General features: G+C 45.3%; 1 protein-coding gene across 12 annotated transcripts in view; it reads right to left on the reverse strand.

The window, feature by feature from the left end:
- Rbfox2 (RNA binding fox-1 homolog 2) overlaps positions 1–17,655 on the reverse strand; it is a 241,572-nt gene extending 223,917 nt beyond the window's left edge. For 5 of the 12 annotated variants that reach the window (XM_013348782.2, XM_013348773.2, XM_013348777.2 and 2 more), the window contains exon 1: positions 17,029–17,648. In XM_013348782.2, coding sequence (XP_013204236.1) covers positions 17,029–17,208 — 180 coding nt within the window. In that variant the 5' untranslated portion in view covers positions 17,209–17,648. Of the gene's footprint in view, positions 1–17,028 lie in introns of all 12 variants that reach the window. The other 7 variants (XM_013348774.2, XM_013348783.2, XM_005354147.3 and 4 more) reach the window with 5 other exon arrangements.
- Positions 17,656–18,214: the final 559 nt, after the last annotated feature.

Below are 18,214 nucleotides of genomic sequence, written 5' to 3' on the forward strand. Positions count from 1 at the left end.
TTTTTTGCTTTTCCTCTGTAGCTTTGGAACCTGTCCTGGAACTCGCTCTGTAGAGCAGGCTGGCCTCGAACTCCACCTGTCTCTGTCTCTGCCACCCAAATGCTGGGATTAAAGGCATGCACCATCATTACCCAGCTTGGAAAAAAAATTTTTTTGAAGCCATCCAGACCACCTGACTTCAAGCCTGAAAGTTTCTCACAAATCTTTACTACACAGAGGAGCAACTACTCTTTAACCTATTTCATTTGTGGTTGTTGTTGTTACTGCTGCAGCTATTTTAAATTTTTAATTAGCATACAAAGGGTGAAAGGTAATTATGACATTGCAAACAAAGTATGTTTTAGAAGATTCTCCTCTCCCTTATGTTCCCAACTCTCCTGTCCCCATACCCTTATTACCTCCCTGCCCTGTCTTTCATGTCACAAAAGAAAGCTCCACTGATTAAGAGCACTGGATCCTCTAGCAGAGGACCTGGGTTCAATTCCCAACAGCCACAGAGTGGCTCACAACTGTCTGCAACTCCAGTCCCAGAGGAGCCTACACCCTCTTTTGGTCTCTACAGACACCAGGCACACAAGCAGTACACAGACATACATGTAGGCAAAACACCATACACATAGAAATAAATACAATTTAAAAAAAACATATGAAAAGGCTCACAAATTTACATGCTACCCATGCACATGGGCATGCTCACCTTCTTTACAGTTCCCATTCAGTGAGGTGCTGCCCACATGAGCACTGTGCTTACATTCCTGAGACAGCGGCTTGATATACAGTCTGGCCTTGTACTCACAGTGATCCTTCTGCCTTACTCTTATGGGATATAAGGGTTCACCACTGCTCTCAGACCAAGAGTAGCTCCTTTTACAGTCTCCCTCCTGTCCAGGAAAAGCACTCACCACCTACTATTCTCTCTTCCCCTAACCTCACATCCATGAGACACTCAAAACAAAGTAAATCTAGGCCAGCCTAGACTACATGAGCCCCCATTTCAAAAACCAAACAAACCAAAAGAGTCACTTGGCCCCTACTGAATCCATGGCAGAACACTTTTTACTAGCTTTTGTCTCATGAGGCAATTGTGGGGTAAGCAGCCTGGCAAAAGTTTTAGCAAATTAGAGCCAAATCCTTCTTTAAATGTGTTCTAAACTTTTTCTTGACCTAAAAGCTTTGACAAGTGTCTTAAAAGCAGTTCTAGTGAACCATTTTTGGTAACATGTGAGCAAAATTATTTTTAGCTGGAAAAGTTGACTTCAATCCCTCTCTCATAACTCAAGAGGCTCTGACCAGGTTCAGTTCAAGCTTTGTTTTTCAGAAAAGTTTGTCTTTGAGTGGATTCAAAGCATAGAACATTCAGCACCAAAGGAACAGCTTTGTGAAAGGGCAGACTGTCACAATGCCATAATACCAGGGACATGCAGAAATCATCACTTGCCTAGCTGCACCTACTCAGTGCACTATGGCAATGAAGCACTCAGCTCTCTGGAGCGTCTCAAAGTTTCTCAGGCTTGAGCTGGCAGCAGCATCCCAGGCTATGAAATGCAAAACCTATACTTGCATAGGAGCAAGGGCTTTGAATGAATTAAATAAACAGCACAAAGTTCAAGCTATTTCCACAGAGCAAAACTGTGATTCCAAACTGAGGGCAAGTTTCTTCTATGATGATGACAGAGAGAAAGAAGAAAAGGGGGGAGTCCGCTGGAGGCAACACCTGACGCAGGGCAGGGGTGGAAACCAAGGCCTCGGGAGTGCTAAGCAAGTACCTTTACTGCACTCTATGGCCAGCTGCAGCTTTCTACAGTTTTACTATACCAGCCCCACTACAGAGCATACTCCCTGAGGGAAAGAACAGCCACTCAGTTAGCTTGTGAACACTAGCATAGGACATAGGACGGATAGGTGATGGCTGTCTTCAGGATGTCAATGACACTGTGGAAAATCCCCACTGTCAGCCCCAACCCTAGCCTTGCAAGCCCTGTCCATTAACACGCCACTGCTTCTGCCTCGAATGGACTGCTTCTTTCTCTCCCTCTCAATGCTTCACTACAGCTCCAGCAGAACACTTGAGAACTCTGCACCCCACTCCTGTGCTCTCTCCTGTAGGTCATAGAGCCCCTCCAGCTACCATCAGCTCAACTTTGGGAACAAAAGGCTTCTCCCAAGTCCATCTGCCCATAAAAATGCCAACAAATGTAATGAAAATGTAGATGCCCGCAGAGGCTTATGCACTAGTTCTGAGTCACCTGGTTTCTTCTCAGCCCATTGCCTGGCCTGCACTTGGCCTCTTATAACTGTACTGTTAAATGACTCACCTGCATGCACGTTCAATTTTCTAACATTATTTTCCATTTTTAATTCTTCTCTGTATTTGCCAATTCCTTCATATAAACACTTCCAGTCAACAAAAAGTGACATAGCTAATAATAAATATACATAAAACTATGCATAATAGCAGACATTACATAAATATGCTTAGTAATAAAAATACCGCATGTGTTCACAAAACTTTGTATTTAAGACAAAATTAAGCTAGCTGTATGGCACTAGAAATGCCACTTCTTGACTGTCATGGCAGACCCAGCAAACCTCTGCTCCAATGCACCACTTCACTCATTTCTATAACAAATACAGGTTAACAGATCTGAAGTTCTATAATTATTCCTATAATTATGAATATAAAAACTTTCTTTCTGCAGTGCTGGCATGAATCTCATGCTGCATGCTCAAACAATGAGTGGCACATCTAGTCAATGCATGCGTATCAGTCCCCTTTATATACAGTTTAACTTCCAAAACTTCGGTTATTCAGTCAAACAATCTAAAAATATTAAACAGAAAAGTCCAGAAATAAGGTAAGTTTTCAATTGTATACTATTTTGAGAAATGAGAATAAATTATCCACTTTCCCACTTGGCCCTTAGAACTGGAGTTACAGGTGGTGTAAGCTGCCATGTATGTGGGGGTGCTGGAAACTGAACGTAGGTCCTCTGCAAGAGCAGAAGAAATACTCTTAACCACTGAGCCAGCCTTCCAAATAGATCTTTATGAAAGATATGTGACCTTTCAGCCTCACAAACAAAGTAGACCTGGCTGGCCTTGAACTCAACTCAGAGATCCGACCACCTCTGCCACCCCAGTGTTGGAATTAAAATGTAGTATCATGCTGGACTGAGAGATGTACTCATATTGCAAAGAACAAGAAAGTTCTTAAAACATTAGCAATTTTCTTTTCCGAGAGGAAAGAAAAGGGGCGCTAATAAATTTTGATCTAAAATGGCTTTTTTTTTTCTTGGTTCTTCAAGACAGGGTTTCTCCATATAGCTCTGGCTGTCCTGGAACTCACTCTGTAAAATAAATGTCTTTGTGATTTATTACTAGTTAATGTTTTCACTGTGTTATATATATATAAATAAAACCCAGAGTTGTATTAAAAAAAAAAAAAAACTCTAGGGCCACCAGAACTACAGAATGTTATTAGCAAAAGCACCATACACCTCAGTAGTAAACAAAGGGGAAGTAGACTGAACAAGCTGGAAATGTCCTCCCTGATGCCTAGCATTCAAACCATCAGAAGTTGTTAACTGGAACTAAGCTGGGGGAAGGGGGGCATTATTACATTATTATATGAACCAAAACATCAACTTACCACTCAAGACATGTCCCCCCTCAACCTCTCTGATACAGTAAGCCCAGCTAACAGTTCCTATCTGGGAAGGCCGCAGATCCACGCAAGGAACCACACGAGGTAGATGTTTAACTAAACTGATAAGCTGCAAACTGCCTTCTAAGTATCTGTTCTTATACCCATACATAGGCAAAGGCGGATCAGACAGAGAAGGTGTCTCAGGATTTTATTACAATGTTCAGATTTGGTAATACATGTCACCAAAGAATTACCTCCATCAGTAGTCTACGCACACATCACTGCCCCACTGAAAACTCAAGACACTGTGCCCACCACTTCATGATTCAAACAAATTCTGGCTTTAGTAAAGATTTTAAAAATAATAACCCTATCCCTTAGGTCTGCACCTCACAGCTCCTATAGTTAGGCTATGTTATGCCATCATTTCCTAAGCCACATTCTCCAGAAGACAGACGACATATCAAATGAGTGCTGTTTCCCTAGAGATACTGGCTAGGCCTGTTAGGCTAACTGGGGGACATTCTACAGATTGTGAAGAGGCCCACATCACCTTTCCCACTGGCGACAGCACTGGCAGCTTAGCCCCCACCTCCAGCAGCCACCAACCTAGATCGATGGCTCTTATCAAGATCACAGAGCAACCTGATCTCCCTGCCAACCCATCTCTAGACTGCTACAGCAGGCGCTTTTCGCTATCAGGTTGCACAAATGCCTGGAAACCTTACACTGGGTGTGAAGGAAAGAGCAATAGGTGAAACAACAGAGCATCTGGTGCCCTGTCTGCTTCCATTCACTGTTGAGGCAAAAAACTCAGGCCAGTAAGACAGAGCAAACCTGATTCACCCATTGAAGAGCCTTAGAGGTCACAATGACTATGTGATGAGCCTGGACTGAGGAGAGGCTGACCTCCATCTGGAGAGGAAGGCACACTGGCCTCATTCTCGTTTTCCAGGCTACTGGGATGTTGGTCCTCTATACATTCTTCCTCATGGGAACAAGGCCTCCTACAGAAGCCAACTCAAAAACAGTTCAAGTCAGGCATAGCAGCATTTGCCTTTAATCCCAGCCTTCAAGAGGCAGAAGCAGTCCAATCTGTGAGTTAAGACCAGCCTGGTCTACATAATAGTGAGTTCCAAGACTACACAGAGGAAACTTGTCTCAAAATGAAGTACAACAGTTCTTTCCCGACTTTAAATGAATTGATCTGTAAAGTAGTCAAGCTAGAATCAAGCCAAAGTTTGAAATCTAATCCTCTACCATCCAGGAAGCAAAATATTTCCTGTATGTTGAGCAGCACCTTTATTTGTTTGTTTGTTTGTTTGTTTGTTTGTTTGTTTTTCGAGATAGGGATTCGCTGTAGTTTTAGATCCTAGCTCTTGTAAACCAGGCTGGCCTTGAACTCACAGAGATCTGCCTAGCAGTACCTTTAAAAAAAAATTGATTGATTGATTGATTGATTGATTATGTATAGAGTGCTTTGCCTGCATGTATGCCTGCACACCACAAAAGGGAACTAGATTTCATTCTAGATGGTTGTGAGCCACCATGTGGTTGCTGGGAATTGAATTCAGGATCTCTGGGAGAGCAGCCAATACCCTTAACCTCTGAGCATCTCTCCAGGGCCTAGCAGTACCTCTTTACTTTCCCTCAGGCCTTAGTTACGTGGAACCCACACTCTAGGAAAGAACATCAACCTGGGGCCTTCCAAAAACAGGTGTTACATGCAGCGAATGGCAATTATGGTTGCTGAGATGCGAACATCTACTACCAATTAAACCTTTTCCCACTGCTCAACACCGAATTTCACTACATGGCAGTGACATTCAATCAAAATAAGCCTGGGTAGCTGAGAGATGTCTGACCTACAAAAGATGCCATATGAAATAAAACCACTGCAGTGAGACTGCAAGTGCAGTGACTCAGGCAGATCCTGAGGACCATGAGGAACCAGCTCAATGACAAATGGGCTATCTAACACACACCTTGCTCTACTAGTACAGAGACAGGCAACCCGAAACAGCTGGTTGGGAAGGGAGAAAACTGATGCTACTTGTCTTTTACTCCAACAACTCTCTGGATATCAACAGTCAAGGATAAAGGTGCAGTTTAGGTCTCTGGCCTTGTGCTTCTGCTTCCAGAAAAAAAACAAAAAACATGGAACCAAATAAAGTCCAGGACTAATGACTCATTCACACTAGACACACAGATATGGTTATCTGAAAAGACCAAAACAAAATCATCTCAATTCTAGAAAGCTAACAAATAGATGGGGGGAAGGGTAGTCAAACTGGCAGAAGAGTATGCCCAAATGGAGAAAAAAAGCAATCAAACAGAGTTGAGGATTAGTCCTATGTTAGCGTTGTCAGAGGTCAGGAAATGTATAGGAACTGTCTCTGTTGTGGAGAAGCCACAATCACCACCGCAACAGTTACCCCAGTGGAGAACAGAAAGCTGGCAGAAGGCAAACTTTCTACTCCTTAATCTCTGTGTATTCTGAATAGTAACCATGTGGATATACTGTAGGTTTATCAGGATGGCGGCATTCACCTTCAGTCTCATCACTCAGTGGGCAGAGGCAGGCAGATCTCTTGAATTTGAGGTCAACCTGGTCAATATAATGAATTCCAGGCCAGCCAGGGCTACAAAATGAGACCTTGTCCCAAAAATAAATAATTAAGTACATGAACTATTCCCCCTAACTAAGCCAAGGGCTGGGAAAAGCTACCTTCCAAACCTTTGGTCTTAATGGTTTTATTTTGCCTTCTATGATCAATCTCCTAACTGATGTGCTGTTAGTTCATCATTCAATCAACAATTAGAAATGAGATAATTCTGAGACAAAACAACAAAACCAGCCCATCAGACACACCACAACCAGTGATCTCATGTAGCTTCCCACAAATCTAAACCACAGGAAACCAAGATAAACACACAAAGCCCTGACATAAGACTTGGTAAGACCCTAGCTGTATCCAAATAACATAGGAAAAAAACTGGGTTTCAGTGCTGCCTTCAAGTTCTACACTAAAGCAACATTACTGCAAATGTTTTTGAGACAGGCTTGGTGGACACACCCTTGATCACAGCACTTGGGAACCTGAAGGAGGGAGAAATGCTTTCAATATTAAATCATGTGGCATTCAAGGACAAAGAAGTACCTATTGCCCCATTTTTAATCTGCCATACCAGTAATTCCTATGGAAGAACAAAACTTAAAAGGCCTTGATAAAGAGCCTCTAGATTGGCAAAGGAGTCTCAGTTTGTCTCTCCTTGCTGGGAATTGAACTCAGGACTTTTGGAAGAGTAAGCAATGCTCTTAACCGCTGAGCCATCTCTCCAGCATTTAAAGGGGACATTCTGTTTATTTTTCTTTCAGGCTGCCTTGATTTTTTTTTCCTGATCCCAATTAGAAGTACCACAAGCAAAGGATGGTTACATCCTTGCTCTAGATGCTAACATTTTGATTACCTCCGGCTCTTATTACTCATTGTTCATTGTAGATATCTTTTGGCTCCCTTCTGTGCATAGGTCTGTAGCAGCTTCCTAACATGTTAAATAGGTCATTTTGCTCTAACAATTTGGCCTTGACCGGCAGTGGTGGCACACGCCTTTAGTTCTAGCACAAGCACTTGGGAGGCAGAGGCAGGCGGATCTAAGTGAGTTTGAGGCCAGCCTGGTCTACACAGTGAGTCCCAGGACAGCCAGGGCTAGAGAGATACCCCATATCAAAAACAAACAAATAAACAAAAAAAAATGCCTGGAATAAAGCCTAATACCCAAAGCAAAAATGCTTTTCCTCAACAAAAGAGAAAACAAGGAAGCAGCCTCTATATGGGAAAGACCTCATATACAAGAATGTTATTGGGGACTTGGGTCCTTTAAAAAGGAAGGAACCTATGTGTACGGTTTAACACACCCATCTTAAAAACTCTGCTTCCTCCCTTGGAAAAGCAGGTTCTTAATGCTGTCAGCCAACCACTATCTTTGATAATTCAAGATTACCAACTTTGTGATGGTGTTTACCATGAATACTCATGAAATCTTAAAATTTCTAGATGCCACACAGTGCAAGACAAGACAAAAGGAAGGGGTGTTGTAGCCGTTCTCCCTCTTCCTCTTAGAACCTGCTGCATCCACTCAGAATCTAAAAAGCCAGGTAACACGTAGCATGACCACTAGCCCTCAAGAAGCCTCTATTATACTAACCAGGGAAGTCTGGAAGATGAAAAGCAAGCCAGAGTTATAAAGGAACGAGTAGCTCCAAGTGAAAACAGAGAACAAGGGCCAGAAGAAAATGTGTGTAAAATTCTTCTATGAATCTACCTCCAAAGCTGAGATTTAAAGAAATGTGCCAAGCTTCCTCATTTTCAAACATACCCAACATGAGTATCTAAAAAACAAACATGCAGGTAGGCATGGTGGTGCACTCAGGAGGCAGAGGCAGGTGGATCTCTGTGAGTCAGAGGCCAGCCTAGTCTACATAGAGAGTTCTAGAACAACCAGAACTGCTACACTAACCCAAAAGGGGGGGGGTATATAAAATGTTTCCACTTACTAATCTTCCTGGACCCCTTACAGTATCTAATGAAACTGATGAGGTAGGGGCTGGAGAGATGGCTCAGTGGTTAAGAGCATTGTCTGCTCTTCCAAAGGTCCTGAGTTCGATTCCCAGCAACCACATGGTGGCTCACAACCATCTGTAATGGGGTCTGGTGCCCTCTTCTGGCCTGCAGGCATACACACAAATGGAATGTTGTATACATAATAAATAAATATTTAAAAAAAATAAGCTTTGAAACTGATGAGGTAATCTTGTGGCAACTGTAGCCATACACCTCAACCACAGCCCTCCACACTCTCTGGGCAGCATGGTAAAAGGCCAAGTCAACAGGCTGCTCCACTGAGCCCGACATGTTACTTCTAAATATCCTTCTCACTGGTGTGGCTCCTGTTTTCCTTGACACACTATTACAAAGGAGCTTTTACACATACACACGTGCAGTCAATTAACATCTGAGTACAGGAAACCAAATATCAGGTTGCCATGCCCACCTGACACATTTGGCTGTTCAACTCCACCCCAGCTTCTGTTCTGAGAAAGTCTTTTCTCACCTTTAACCCTGATACCAATGGAGAGATCCAGTAACACACAGAGCAAGCAACGCCCAGCTGTTCGCAGGAGCTGCAAGGCAGACACTAAGGGCCAGACCCTCAGGGAAAATCTGGGGAAACTATTAAAGCCATCTGTGATTCACAACTGAGAAACAGAAGAAAAATCTTCACTTCTACAAGAACAGGGTTCCTTGGCCACTTGGGGCAGGTACAGGTACAGTCTTATGGACCCCTAAGAATTTCACAGGCTAGGCAGGAGAGGAGGTGTGGACATTTGATCAAATGTTAAATCTAGAAAGTCCTATAACAGGGACTGAGGAGATGGCTGGGGGGAGGGGGGTAAAGCGCTTGCCATACAAGTGTGAGGACTGGAGTTCAGATCTCTAGAACCCAAATAAATGTCAGTGGGAGTGGAAGCCAGCCTATGATCTGAGTGAAAGGGAGGCAGAAATGGGGAACTGGACCCCAACAAGCTCATTAGCTAGGCTAGCAGAAAAGGCAAGCTCAAGGTTCAGCAGAAGACCTACCTATACAAGATGTAAGTATATAAGAGGGACAGCGATCATGGGAGACAACAGACATCAGTTTCAGGCTTCCAAACCCACATGTGAGCCATACACACACATGCAAACACACATACACATGTGCATACAAAGCACACACATATGCATACAAAAAGAAAATAGAAAAAAAAAACAACTAACAAAACCATAAACATGGTAGATAGAAGTAGTCAGGAGACATCCAGGAACAATCAACACTCTGGGAAGTCTTAAATACTGGGCGTTACAAATAAGGGGTAAGGAGGCAGAGGCAAAGGTAGAGAAAAGAGGCAGGGGTTTCCTGAAAAAGGAACAGAAACAAAGTGGAGGCCTTGGTGCTCTCAGAATCTACAAGTCTCTATATATGGACATGGAGGTTGAGTGCAGAAAAAGAAGGGGCTGGTAGGCTAAACAGGAGAATGGACATGATTCTGAGGAAAGCACAGTTCCAACAATATTTTGAGCAGAGTTAACAGTAGATCTGCTTCTGGGGAATCACTCCAATCAACAGTCTGAAGCTGGTTTGAAGAACTGAGAAAAGAGGTACCCCTGTTCAATTCCACAAATCCAAGCCACAACAAAACAAACAAGACAGAAATCAATCTACTTAATGCAACATAGTTATTCAACAAACTTTAAAGATTTGAAACATGTTTTCACTAATCCTGTATCCCAGGTCCTCTGGAAGAACAACAACCAACCTGTCACCCACCTCCCAGGAAGGCTCCCTGGATTCTACAGACTAGCTACATTACCCTCAGCCCCAGCAAGAACCAAGATATTTCAGTAGCCTTCACTTCTTACAAAGAATGAAGCTCCCCCCAACACACACACACACACACACACACACACACACACACCCCTTAATGCCAGGTTCATTCTCTTCCTCCTCCTGAATATAGAGCAATGAGGTTTCCCAGTTTGACACACAGCTCATCTCTAAGTCCCCAACTCTGGCACTTAATCAATCAGAAGCACATTAACCACTCTATGCTGATCAAGCAGTAAGCAGGAACTTACTGAGTGCTGTACAGCAGGATATAAGGAGAGCTGGGAATCAATGTTTAGCACTGATAGGCACTTTAAATAATCTCAGTTACTCATTGTAGCAGCTCATAAGCATTAACTCTCCCAGGTCACAGATACGAGGGAAAGCACTCAGGACCTTGCCAAGGGATGGTAAGTGGAGAAGCCAGGACTCAAATCCAAACAGGGGAGACTCCAGGGGTGTTTACCACACCACCAGTAAAATATATTGATAACAAATGTTTAGACAGCCAGCTTGGTAATAACAGGCTCTCCCCCTTTAAAGGAGGAGGGAACCCTTTAAAGTCTCAGATAAGGGATCACCCAGAAAAAAAACAGGCATAATTAGATGATAACAAATATAATCCCCAAATGGTGCTAAAAGGATGACTCCCAAACATTAATAATCAAAAACATTCAGGCTTAGAAGTAAAGAGATGACTCACAGGGTAAGAGCACTTGCTACTCCTGTAGAGGACCTGGGTTCCATTCCCAGTCCCCATATTGTGGCCCGAATTCCAGGAGACACAACAGGCACCTGTGCTACACATACATGCACACAGGCAAACAAACATTCATATACATAATGTAAAATAAACAAATCTAAAAAAATTATTTTTTAACGTTCAGGTTCAAATACTCAAAGCAACTTAGCCATACTCCAGAGAAATGTACCCTCCACACACACTGCCCTCAGGGTCCCTAAGATAATATGTAGGGGGTGGGGAAGAAACACCCTGCTGCTCCCTTGCTCTCTCAGTTGATTTCCCAAACCACTTTGCCAATCCAAATTATAGAAATATGTGCAGGATTCACATGGCAGTTCTGATCCGCTTTGTCCCAATCCTGGCTCAAGCAGCTTTGCACTACCCTAACTGGATCAGCATCGGCCAATGGGCTTATTCAAGCTGATCTGTGATGGATTAGATAATGAAACCTTAGCCGTGTAAGCTGCCTGCTCCGACTGGGGTGGCAGGGGAAAAGAATAAGAAACTCAATACTGCTAGGGGCCACCTAAACACGGCAAGCACTCGCCATGCCTCGCTCCATCTGCCCGGCTCACGCTCTAGGGGCTGCCATCTCATGCCCACCATCTCTACAGTTCTCTCCCTCTTGTCTCTACTTGAAGTTTAAGTGTGCACCAGAATAAAGATGTTTATGATGTTGTGTTCGCAAACATACAGCAAAAATTCAAACAAATCCGCTCACTAAACAATTGTTTCTGCAATTAAAGCCCAACAGCTACTAAAGGCCTGAGACATCACTGGCGCGTCACCATGCATGTTTACAGTAAGGATTCTGCCCTGCTTTCCCCTCATCCTGTAATCTTGAGGCCTGTCCGCACTAGTCTGCTTCACAATGACATGAAAGTTCAATCTCTAGTTAACTCAGGTTATGTTCAGATGTCAGTGAGATAGGGAAAAGACTGACAAGCTGCCTGGGAGACGAGAGGAAGCTAAGACACAACCCCTCAGCCTGAGTTACCCAGAAGAATAATTCTACCTGTGGCTCAAATACATCCCAAGGTTTACATTCTGGGCTGCCAAGTCATACATGAAAGGAAATTTTTCAAAAGCAAAACAAAACAAAAATAAAAAACTCAGTGATTTTTCCCCCCTTGACCATGCCTCACTTTTCTCCACCTGAATGAGTCCTCGAACGTCAGTAGACGCCCAGCTCCCAGAGTGACAGCATTTGGAGATGGAGACTCTGGAATGTATTAGAATTTAATGAGGGCATGAGGGTGGGGTCACTGAGGTAAGTATCATTGTTTAGCTCTGGCTCTCTCTACCCTTGATGCACTCAGTGAGCAAAGACCACCTTGGCAGATAGCCAGAAGGCACTATTTGCAAGCCCTGAAGCAGACCCTCACTGGGTCCCAAACCTCTGGCTGGCACCGTCTTGGACTTTCACAGCTGTCAGATAAAAATGTCTGTTATTTAACCACCAGTGGATGACTTTTGGTTGTCGCAGCCTAAGAAAACTAAGGCAGAGAGAAATAAGGTTTAAGTCACTTACATGAGATACTATCCACAAAATTACTTGTAAGAAAAGCATGTTATTGAGTAACTTTACTGAGAGTAGCACAATGCCCAGCTTCAGAACCAAAAACCCAAGCGAGGGTCCAAACACATACCCACCTAGAAGGAATCAACCCGGAAACGAGCAAATAGAAAGATCTACGACTTCAGTCAACACCAAATTCACACACAGGATACCTGGGAGCCCTCCTGAGACCAGAAAGAGCCTCCCTACTACTAGAGTCACTAAGACATGAGCTACACCTGAGGGCCAGGATCTGCATGTAGTCCTAGCTACTCAAGAGACTGACTTCAGAAGATAGCAGGCCTGCCTAGGCCACAGAAAGTCTGAGGCCAGCCCAAGCAGAGTAATAGATGCTATCACAAAATATAGAGTAAAAACAGGACTGGGAATGTAGCTCAATGGTAAAATGCTTGCCAAGTATGATCAAGGGTTTGCTCTCCAGTACTGGAAAAACAAAAAAAGAAAAAAAAAGGACACAACTCTCACAGACTACAGATGAAGCTCAGTGGTAGGGCAAGTAAGTACCAGCCATACATGAGACCCTAGGTTCACTCCCCAATGTGTATGCACTTATATACACATTAATACACACCACATTTGTACACCACAGTTGTTCACACTGCTGGACTCACTCAGCTACTCTAGATTGATGACTATGGTCAGAAGCAGTTACTAAGCCACAAAATCATCACATACCAAATTTCCACTGCCATAAAGACTTTTGCTGAAGGTTATAAGTAATAATTAAGAAACATCTTACCCTATACTAGAACCAAATTCCTAGAAGGTTACATAAAATTACAATTCTTGATGATTCAATTGTTTGCAATGACTAGAAAGGATGACCCAAAGAATTCCTTGGTGTGTTTGGTAAAACCTCCATGTCTCCATATCAGCCTTGCTAGAAGTGAGAGGATGGCCTGACCTCTATTCATGCCACACACTCAGCTTTCCAGTAAGGGCAGGAACAATTTCCAGGCCCCATTTTTTTTTAATTTTTTTTAAATTTTTATTTATTTATTATATATACTGTATTCTGCACCAGATCTCATTACAGATGGTTGTGAGCCCCCATGTGGTTGCTGGGAATTGAACTCAGGACCTTCGGAAAAACAGGCAGTACTCCTAACCTCTGAGCCATCTCTCCAGCCCTCCAGGCCCCAATTTTAATAGCCATATTTCTCACCCATGCTTCAATTTCACACCAATCCCATCTCTTTCCTCCAACTCCACAGTCCAGGTTTCTCTATTTCCCTACTCTTCCCCAGGCTAAGTAGCCTCTTCTCCCCTCATGGGGCTTCTGTGTACTGGTCTAGAGAACACCGTCTTCCTCTCTCCCCAGAGTTCCTCCTGAACTGAAGGTTTATAGCACAAGCCCAGACTCTGGAGCCCCAGAATTCCACTTTGGAAATAATGATGTCCAAAAGTTAGTGGGCCAATCCAACAAGACTCAGTCTTGGAACCTAGTTTAGGATTGTAGTTCCATTAAGTAAGTAGAATTAACTCAGTCAACTACTGCATTCTGGGGGGGGGGGGAGTTAATCCTTTGTACTCTAGGGCACTGAGTAATTTTATGATGGTCCCTTTACTCAGGAATCTCATGATTAATTTAATCCCTAGGTTATTTTTAAGTGGTAAATTTCAGCTTCAACTTAACAGACATTCAACGTTTATTATAAACTCAGGTATTATGAAGAATAAACAAAGGAAATACAATTTCTGCCTTGTAAACGCTTACAGTTTAAGGAAGTAGGCACAAAAAGCCTCTGATGACAATAAAAGATGAAACTTAAGTACGTATAAATATACCAGCAGGCAAAAACAGAGTCTGATAGTGCCAATTATGCTGTAGGTAAGTCTTCAAAGACCCAGTATGACTTCAGAAAGACTCCAGCTGTCTTTCAGATATGAGAAAAAATATATACTCCTAGAGAAAGCCATACACTAAAATGCCTGCATGACGATAAGGTACTTAGATAGAGCCTCCAGGCCCATCTAAAGTGCTGATGCTATCTCCTGACAAGGCCTGTACCTGCTCCTTCTGTCCCACCTACACTGGCCTCCAGTGCAGCACACCAAGCTGCTTCTCTCCCAGTGTCTCAGCCCTCTGGGTTCCTCTTCCCTAAACCACTGAATGGCCTCAATCCTCTTCCCTAAAACCTCTGAATGAACCACATCTTCATTTCAAAGGTCACCTATAGAGAGACCTTCCTGCACTATCTCTAAAGTTGTCTGTTTCTCTGCTTAATTTTCTCACAAGCTAACAAAAACTGCTGATTTGTCTCTTTCTGTGGGCTATTCAATAAAAGTAGGATTTCTTTATATATCCTCTAGCATTAAAACAATGCCAAAACACCGCCACTCAGGAGGCAAAGGCAGGAAAATCTCCAAATTCAAAGCTAGCCTGGTGTACACAACAAGCTCCAAGACAGTCAGGACTAGATAGAGAGATGCAGCCTCAAAATCAAAACAAACAAACAAAACAGTGCCTAAGAGTGTCACAACTGCTGGGTAAACACTAAAGTATTACACACCCACTTTTTGTTTAACTTTTCATTCATTTGTCTCCCTGCCCCAATCACATGCACAGTTAGGAAAGGAAACTTGGCTTATGTTTTTTAAGAAGGCAACCTAGAAATCATTTTATACAAACACTTTTCTAAATAAGAAAACAGAGGTCCCCAAAAGTGGGTTTTCCCCAGGATAATAGAGCTAGTTAAAAACAGAGGGAGGACTAAGTCAATGATGATGTTAATACCTGTATGAAGTGGCGCAAAAACTACAATAATGAGCTGGGTGTGGTGGTACACGTCTGTTATCGCAGAAATCTACTAGGAAGGTAGAAGCAGGAAGGTCAGGAGTCCAGGAGTTCAAGGTCACCCTCAGCTACCACAATGAGTTCAAGACCAACCTAGGCTACAAATAAGGCCGTCTCAAAAACAGGGAAAAGTAACGAATATCCATAAATATACAGAGTAAAATAATTCTCCCAAAGGACTTAATTCACCCTTCCTCTGAACATCCCAAAGTCCCTATGCATTACTCCATTCCCAAGAATCACTACCCTTAGCCAATGTAAAAGCAGTCAGCAAATAACAGACCCCAGGCAAAAGAATGGGAAAGCAAAGAGAACTATTAACTAAGACTAACACAGAGAAAGTGTCCACACTGTGTGTACTCCTATGTGTACACACACCAAGTGAATATGCCCACCCACAGCCTCTCTGTCATCCAGTGCTAACACACCTCACTTTGTCTCCCCATTCTTCTGAGGCTCTGAGATTGACCTCACAATCCCTCTGCCTGACAGACTTCTTCAACGGGAAATAAAAGCCAGCAAACAAAAGAATTCAAAAATAAACACCAAGGGAGTCTTTTTTTAACCAACAGAGGTAAGAGGGTGGATTCTGCAAAGCAGACAAGAGGCACACAGCAAACATGCCAGGCTTTAAGTACAGCTCCTTCCCTGCCACAGGAAGTCAGGCAGAGCATGGGAAGTCTTTGAGCACTGCAGAGATTCCCAAGAGTGGTGTAATAGGGAGAGCACAGGAATTAGAACTAGCTAACTGGGTGGCTTTAGTCAAGCCACTGTCTGCTCTGGACTTCTAATTCCCTATCTATAAAAAAGGAGGTTGTTAAAACATGCTGGAACTTGAGCACACCCTTTCCCACCACACACACAAAAAAGAAGCAAAGTACTGACTTCACTGAAAGTGCACATAAGCCATTCTGCATAACTCTTCCAAGTCTATTAGACTGAGAACTCCTGGCAGAAAAGAAGATGGGTATCTCTGGCCCCTTCCATCTCTAACATTCTATGGTTCTAAAAGAATTTAACAGCATCCCATTGCTGCTGGGTGAGCCCCTCCATTTCATAGCTAATATTTTCTAAACAGAGACTAAATCCTAAAGCCTATAAAGGATTCATGCCCTTCCTCAAACTAAGTCAACCCCTCATCAGTCAGCTTACCCTTGAGGCCACAACTCAGAAACCAGTCTCCTAACAACCCTATAAATTTTCTTTTCTACCCCGGGACACTAAGGAACTCGTCCGAAGAATAAAGAATGCAACGGGTAAAGCATGGCTGCTGGTGTCCCTCTTCAGACTTACTAACATGCTGCACAAAATTAATGAGACTGAGCAACACGGTCCCTCCACACTACCAAACTCCGCGGACTTCTCGGGACTCCCGTGTAACTGATTGAACCCACAAGCTAAGCCACATCCCCTTCAGGCTCTCTCCAGGAGTTAGTCGGCTGGCTTTTCAGTCTGTCCTCCACATGCCGCTCCCCTCTCCCCATCCCAATGTGCCCAGAGTAAACCAAAAGGCGCCCCCTTCTCGGGAGCTTGCCCACTAGCTTCCCCCGCTCTCGACTCGGCCCAACAGTTCTCCTCTGGACAAACAGATCCAGGACGCCCCAACTTCTCGAGGAACTGGGGACGGGCTTAAGAAACAGACTGCATCCCAATCCTGATCAATCTCCCAACTCCAAAAGGAAAACCCCACTCCCTCGCGCTGCCTCCGGGGCCCCTTTATGGGCGCAGCCCCTGCACCGGGCCCCAAGCTCACTCTCTAGCCAGGCCCACCCGGCGCCCCAAGGCCCGAGCCCGCCGCGGCCCGCCGTAACCCGGCGCCCGTCCCGCGCGGTCACCTGCATCCCGCCGTCGGCCGCCTCCTCAGTGCGCGGCCGCTTGCTCACGCCGGGCTCGGGTCCGTCTGGCCCCGCTCCGGGCACCGGCAGTTCCAGCTCCGACTCCCGCTTCATGCCCCGGGAAGTGGCACCGGGCCCAAGCTGAGGCGGCTGCTGCTGCGGCTGGCCGCCTTCCGCCATCCGCCCGCGCCCCCTTCGCCTCCGGGAGCCGGGCGACCCGCGACAGGCCACCTCCCCCTGGGCCTAGGAGCCGACAGTCGCGACAAGCGGGCGCGCGCCGGCCCCGCCCCCCGCGTGCGTGCGTGCGTGCGCGCCGGCCCGGACTCCCGCTTCGGCTTCGGTACCGCTCCGACTCAGGCTTCGGCTGCGGCTCCGGTTTCTGCTCCGGCTTCGCGCCGGCCGGCCGCTCGTTCACTCGCTCAGACCCGCGTGCGCCGCTCCCTCGGTCCTTCGGTCCCGCGCTCCCTCACCACTCGCCGGCTGCGCGAGGAAGGGGGCGGCCCGGGCTCCCGGCGTGGGGAGGGCTGTTTATTTGGGAGGAGGAGGAGCGCGAAGCCGCAGGCACCTCACTGGTCGGGATCCTCAATCCCGCCACTGTGGCAGCGCCGGGAAGGCGGGGAGAGAGAAAGGACGGAGCGAGGGAGGGACCTGGATGTGTGGGACTCGGGCCGCCCGCGCGAGAGGAGGCTGTGGCGAGGGGGCGTGGCTACGCCCCTCGGCAATGCCGCCGCCTCCGCGCGTGCAGCCCGCGGGAGGTCGGGAAGGGATCGGAAAAGCTCGGGAATCTCCGGGATGCTCAGGGAGGCTTGGAGAGGGAAGGGTCCGCCTCTTTTAGGGCGGCGGCCGGAGGGAGGAGCTTGAAGGGCCTGAGTACGGGGCTGCCGCTCTGGCTAGTTGTATTAGTTGTGCGAAGTGGTGACCCGATCGATCCCTGACTGTCTGAGATTTAGGGGAACAGTGGGGCACTCGGCGAGAGGAGAGTCTCTTTGCCTGCTTCTCTCCCTCCCAAAAACTGGGAAGTTCAGAGATGAAGGCTCCCATATATACTTTTCTGAGAAATTTTGCTATGAATAGAATGATCGCATTCCAAGCCGGGCGGTGGTGGCGCACGCCTTTAATCCCAGCACTTGGGAGGCAGAGGCAGGCGGATCTCTGTGAGTTCGAGACCAGCCTGGTCTACAGAGCT

The sequence above is a fragment of the Microtus ochrogaster genome, chromosome 15 (assembly GCF_000317375.1).
Source record: "Microtus ochrogaster isolate Prairie Vole_2 chromosome 15, MicOch1.0, whole genome shotgun sequence".
NCBI lineage: Eukaryota > Metazoa > Chordata > Mammalia > Rodentia > Cricetidae > Microtus > Microtus ochrogaster.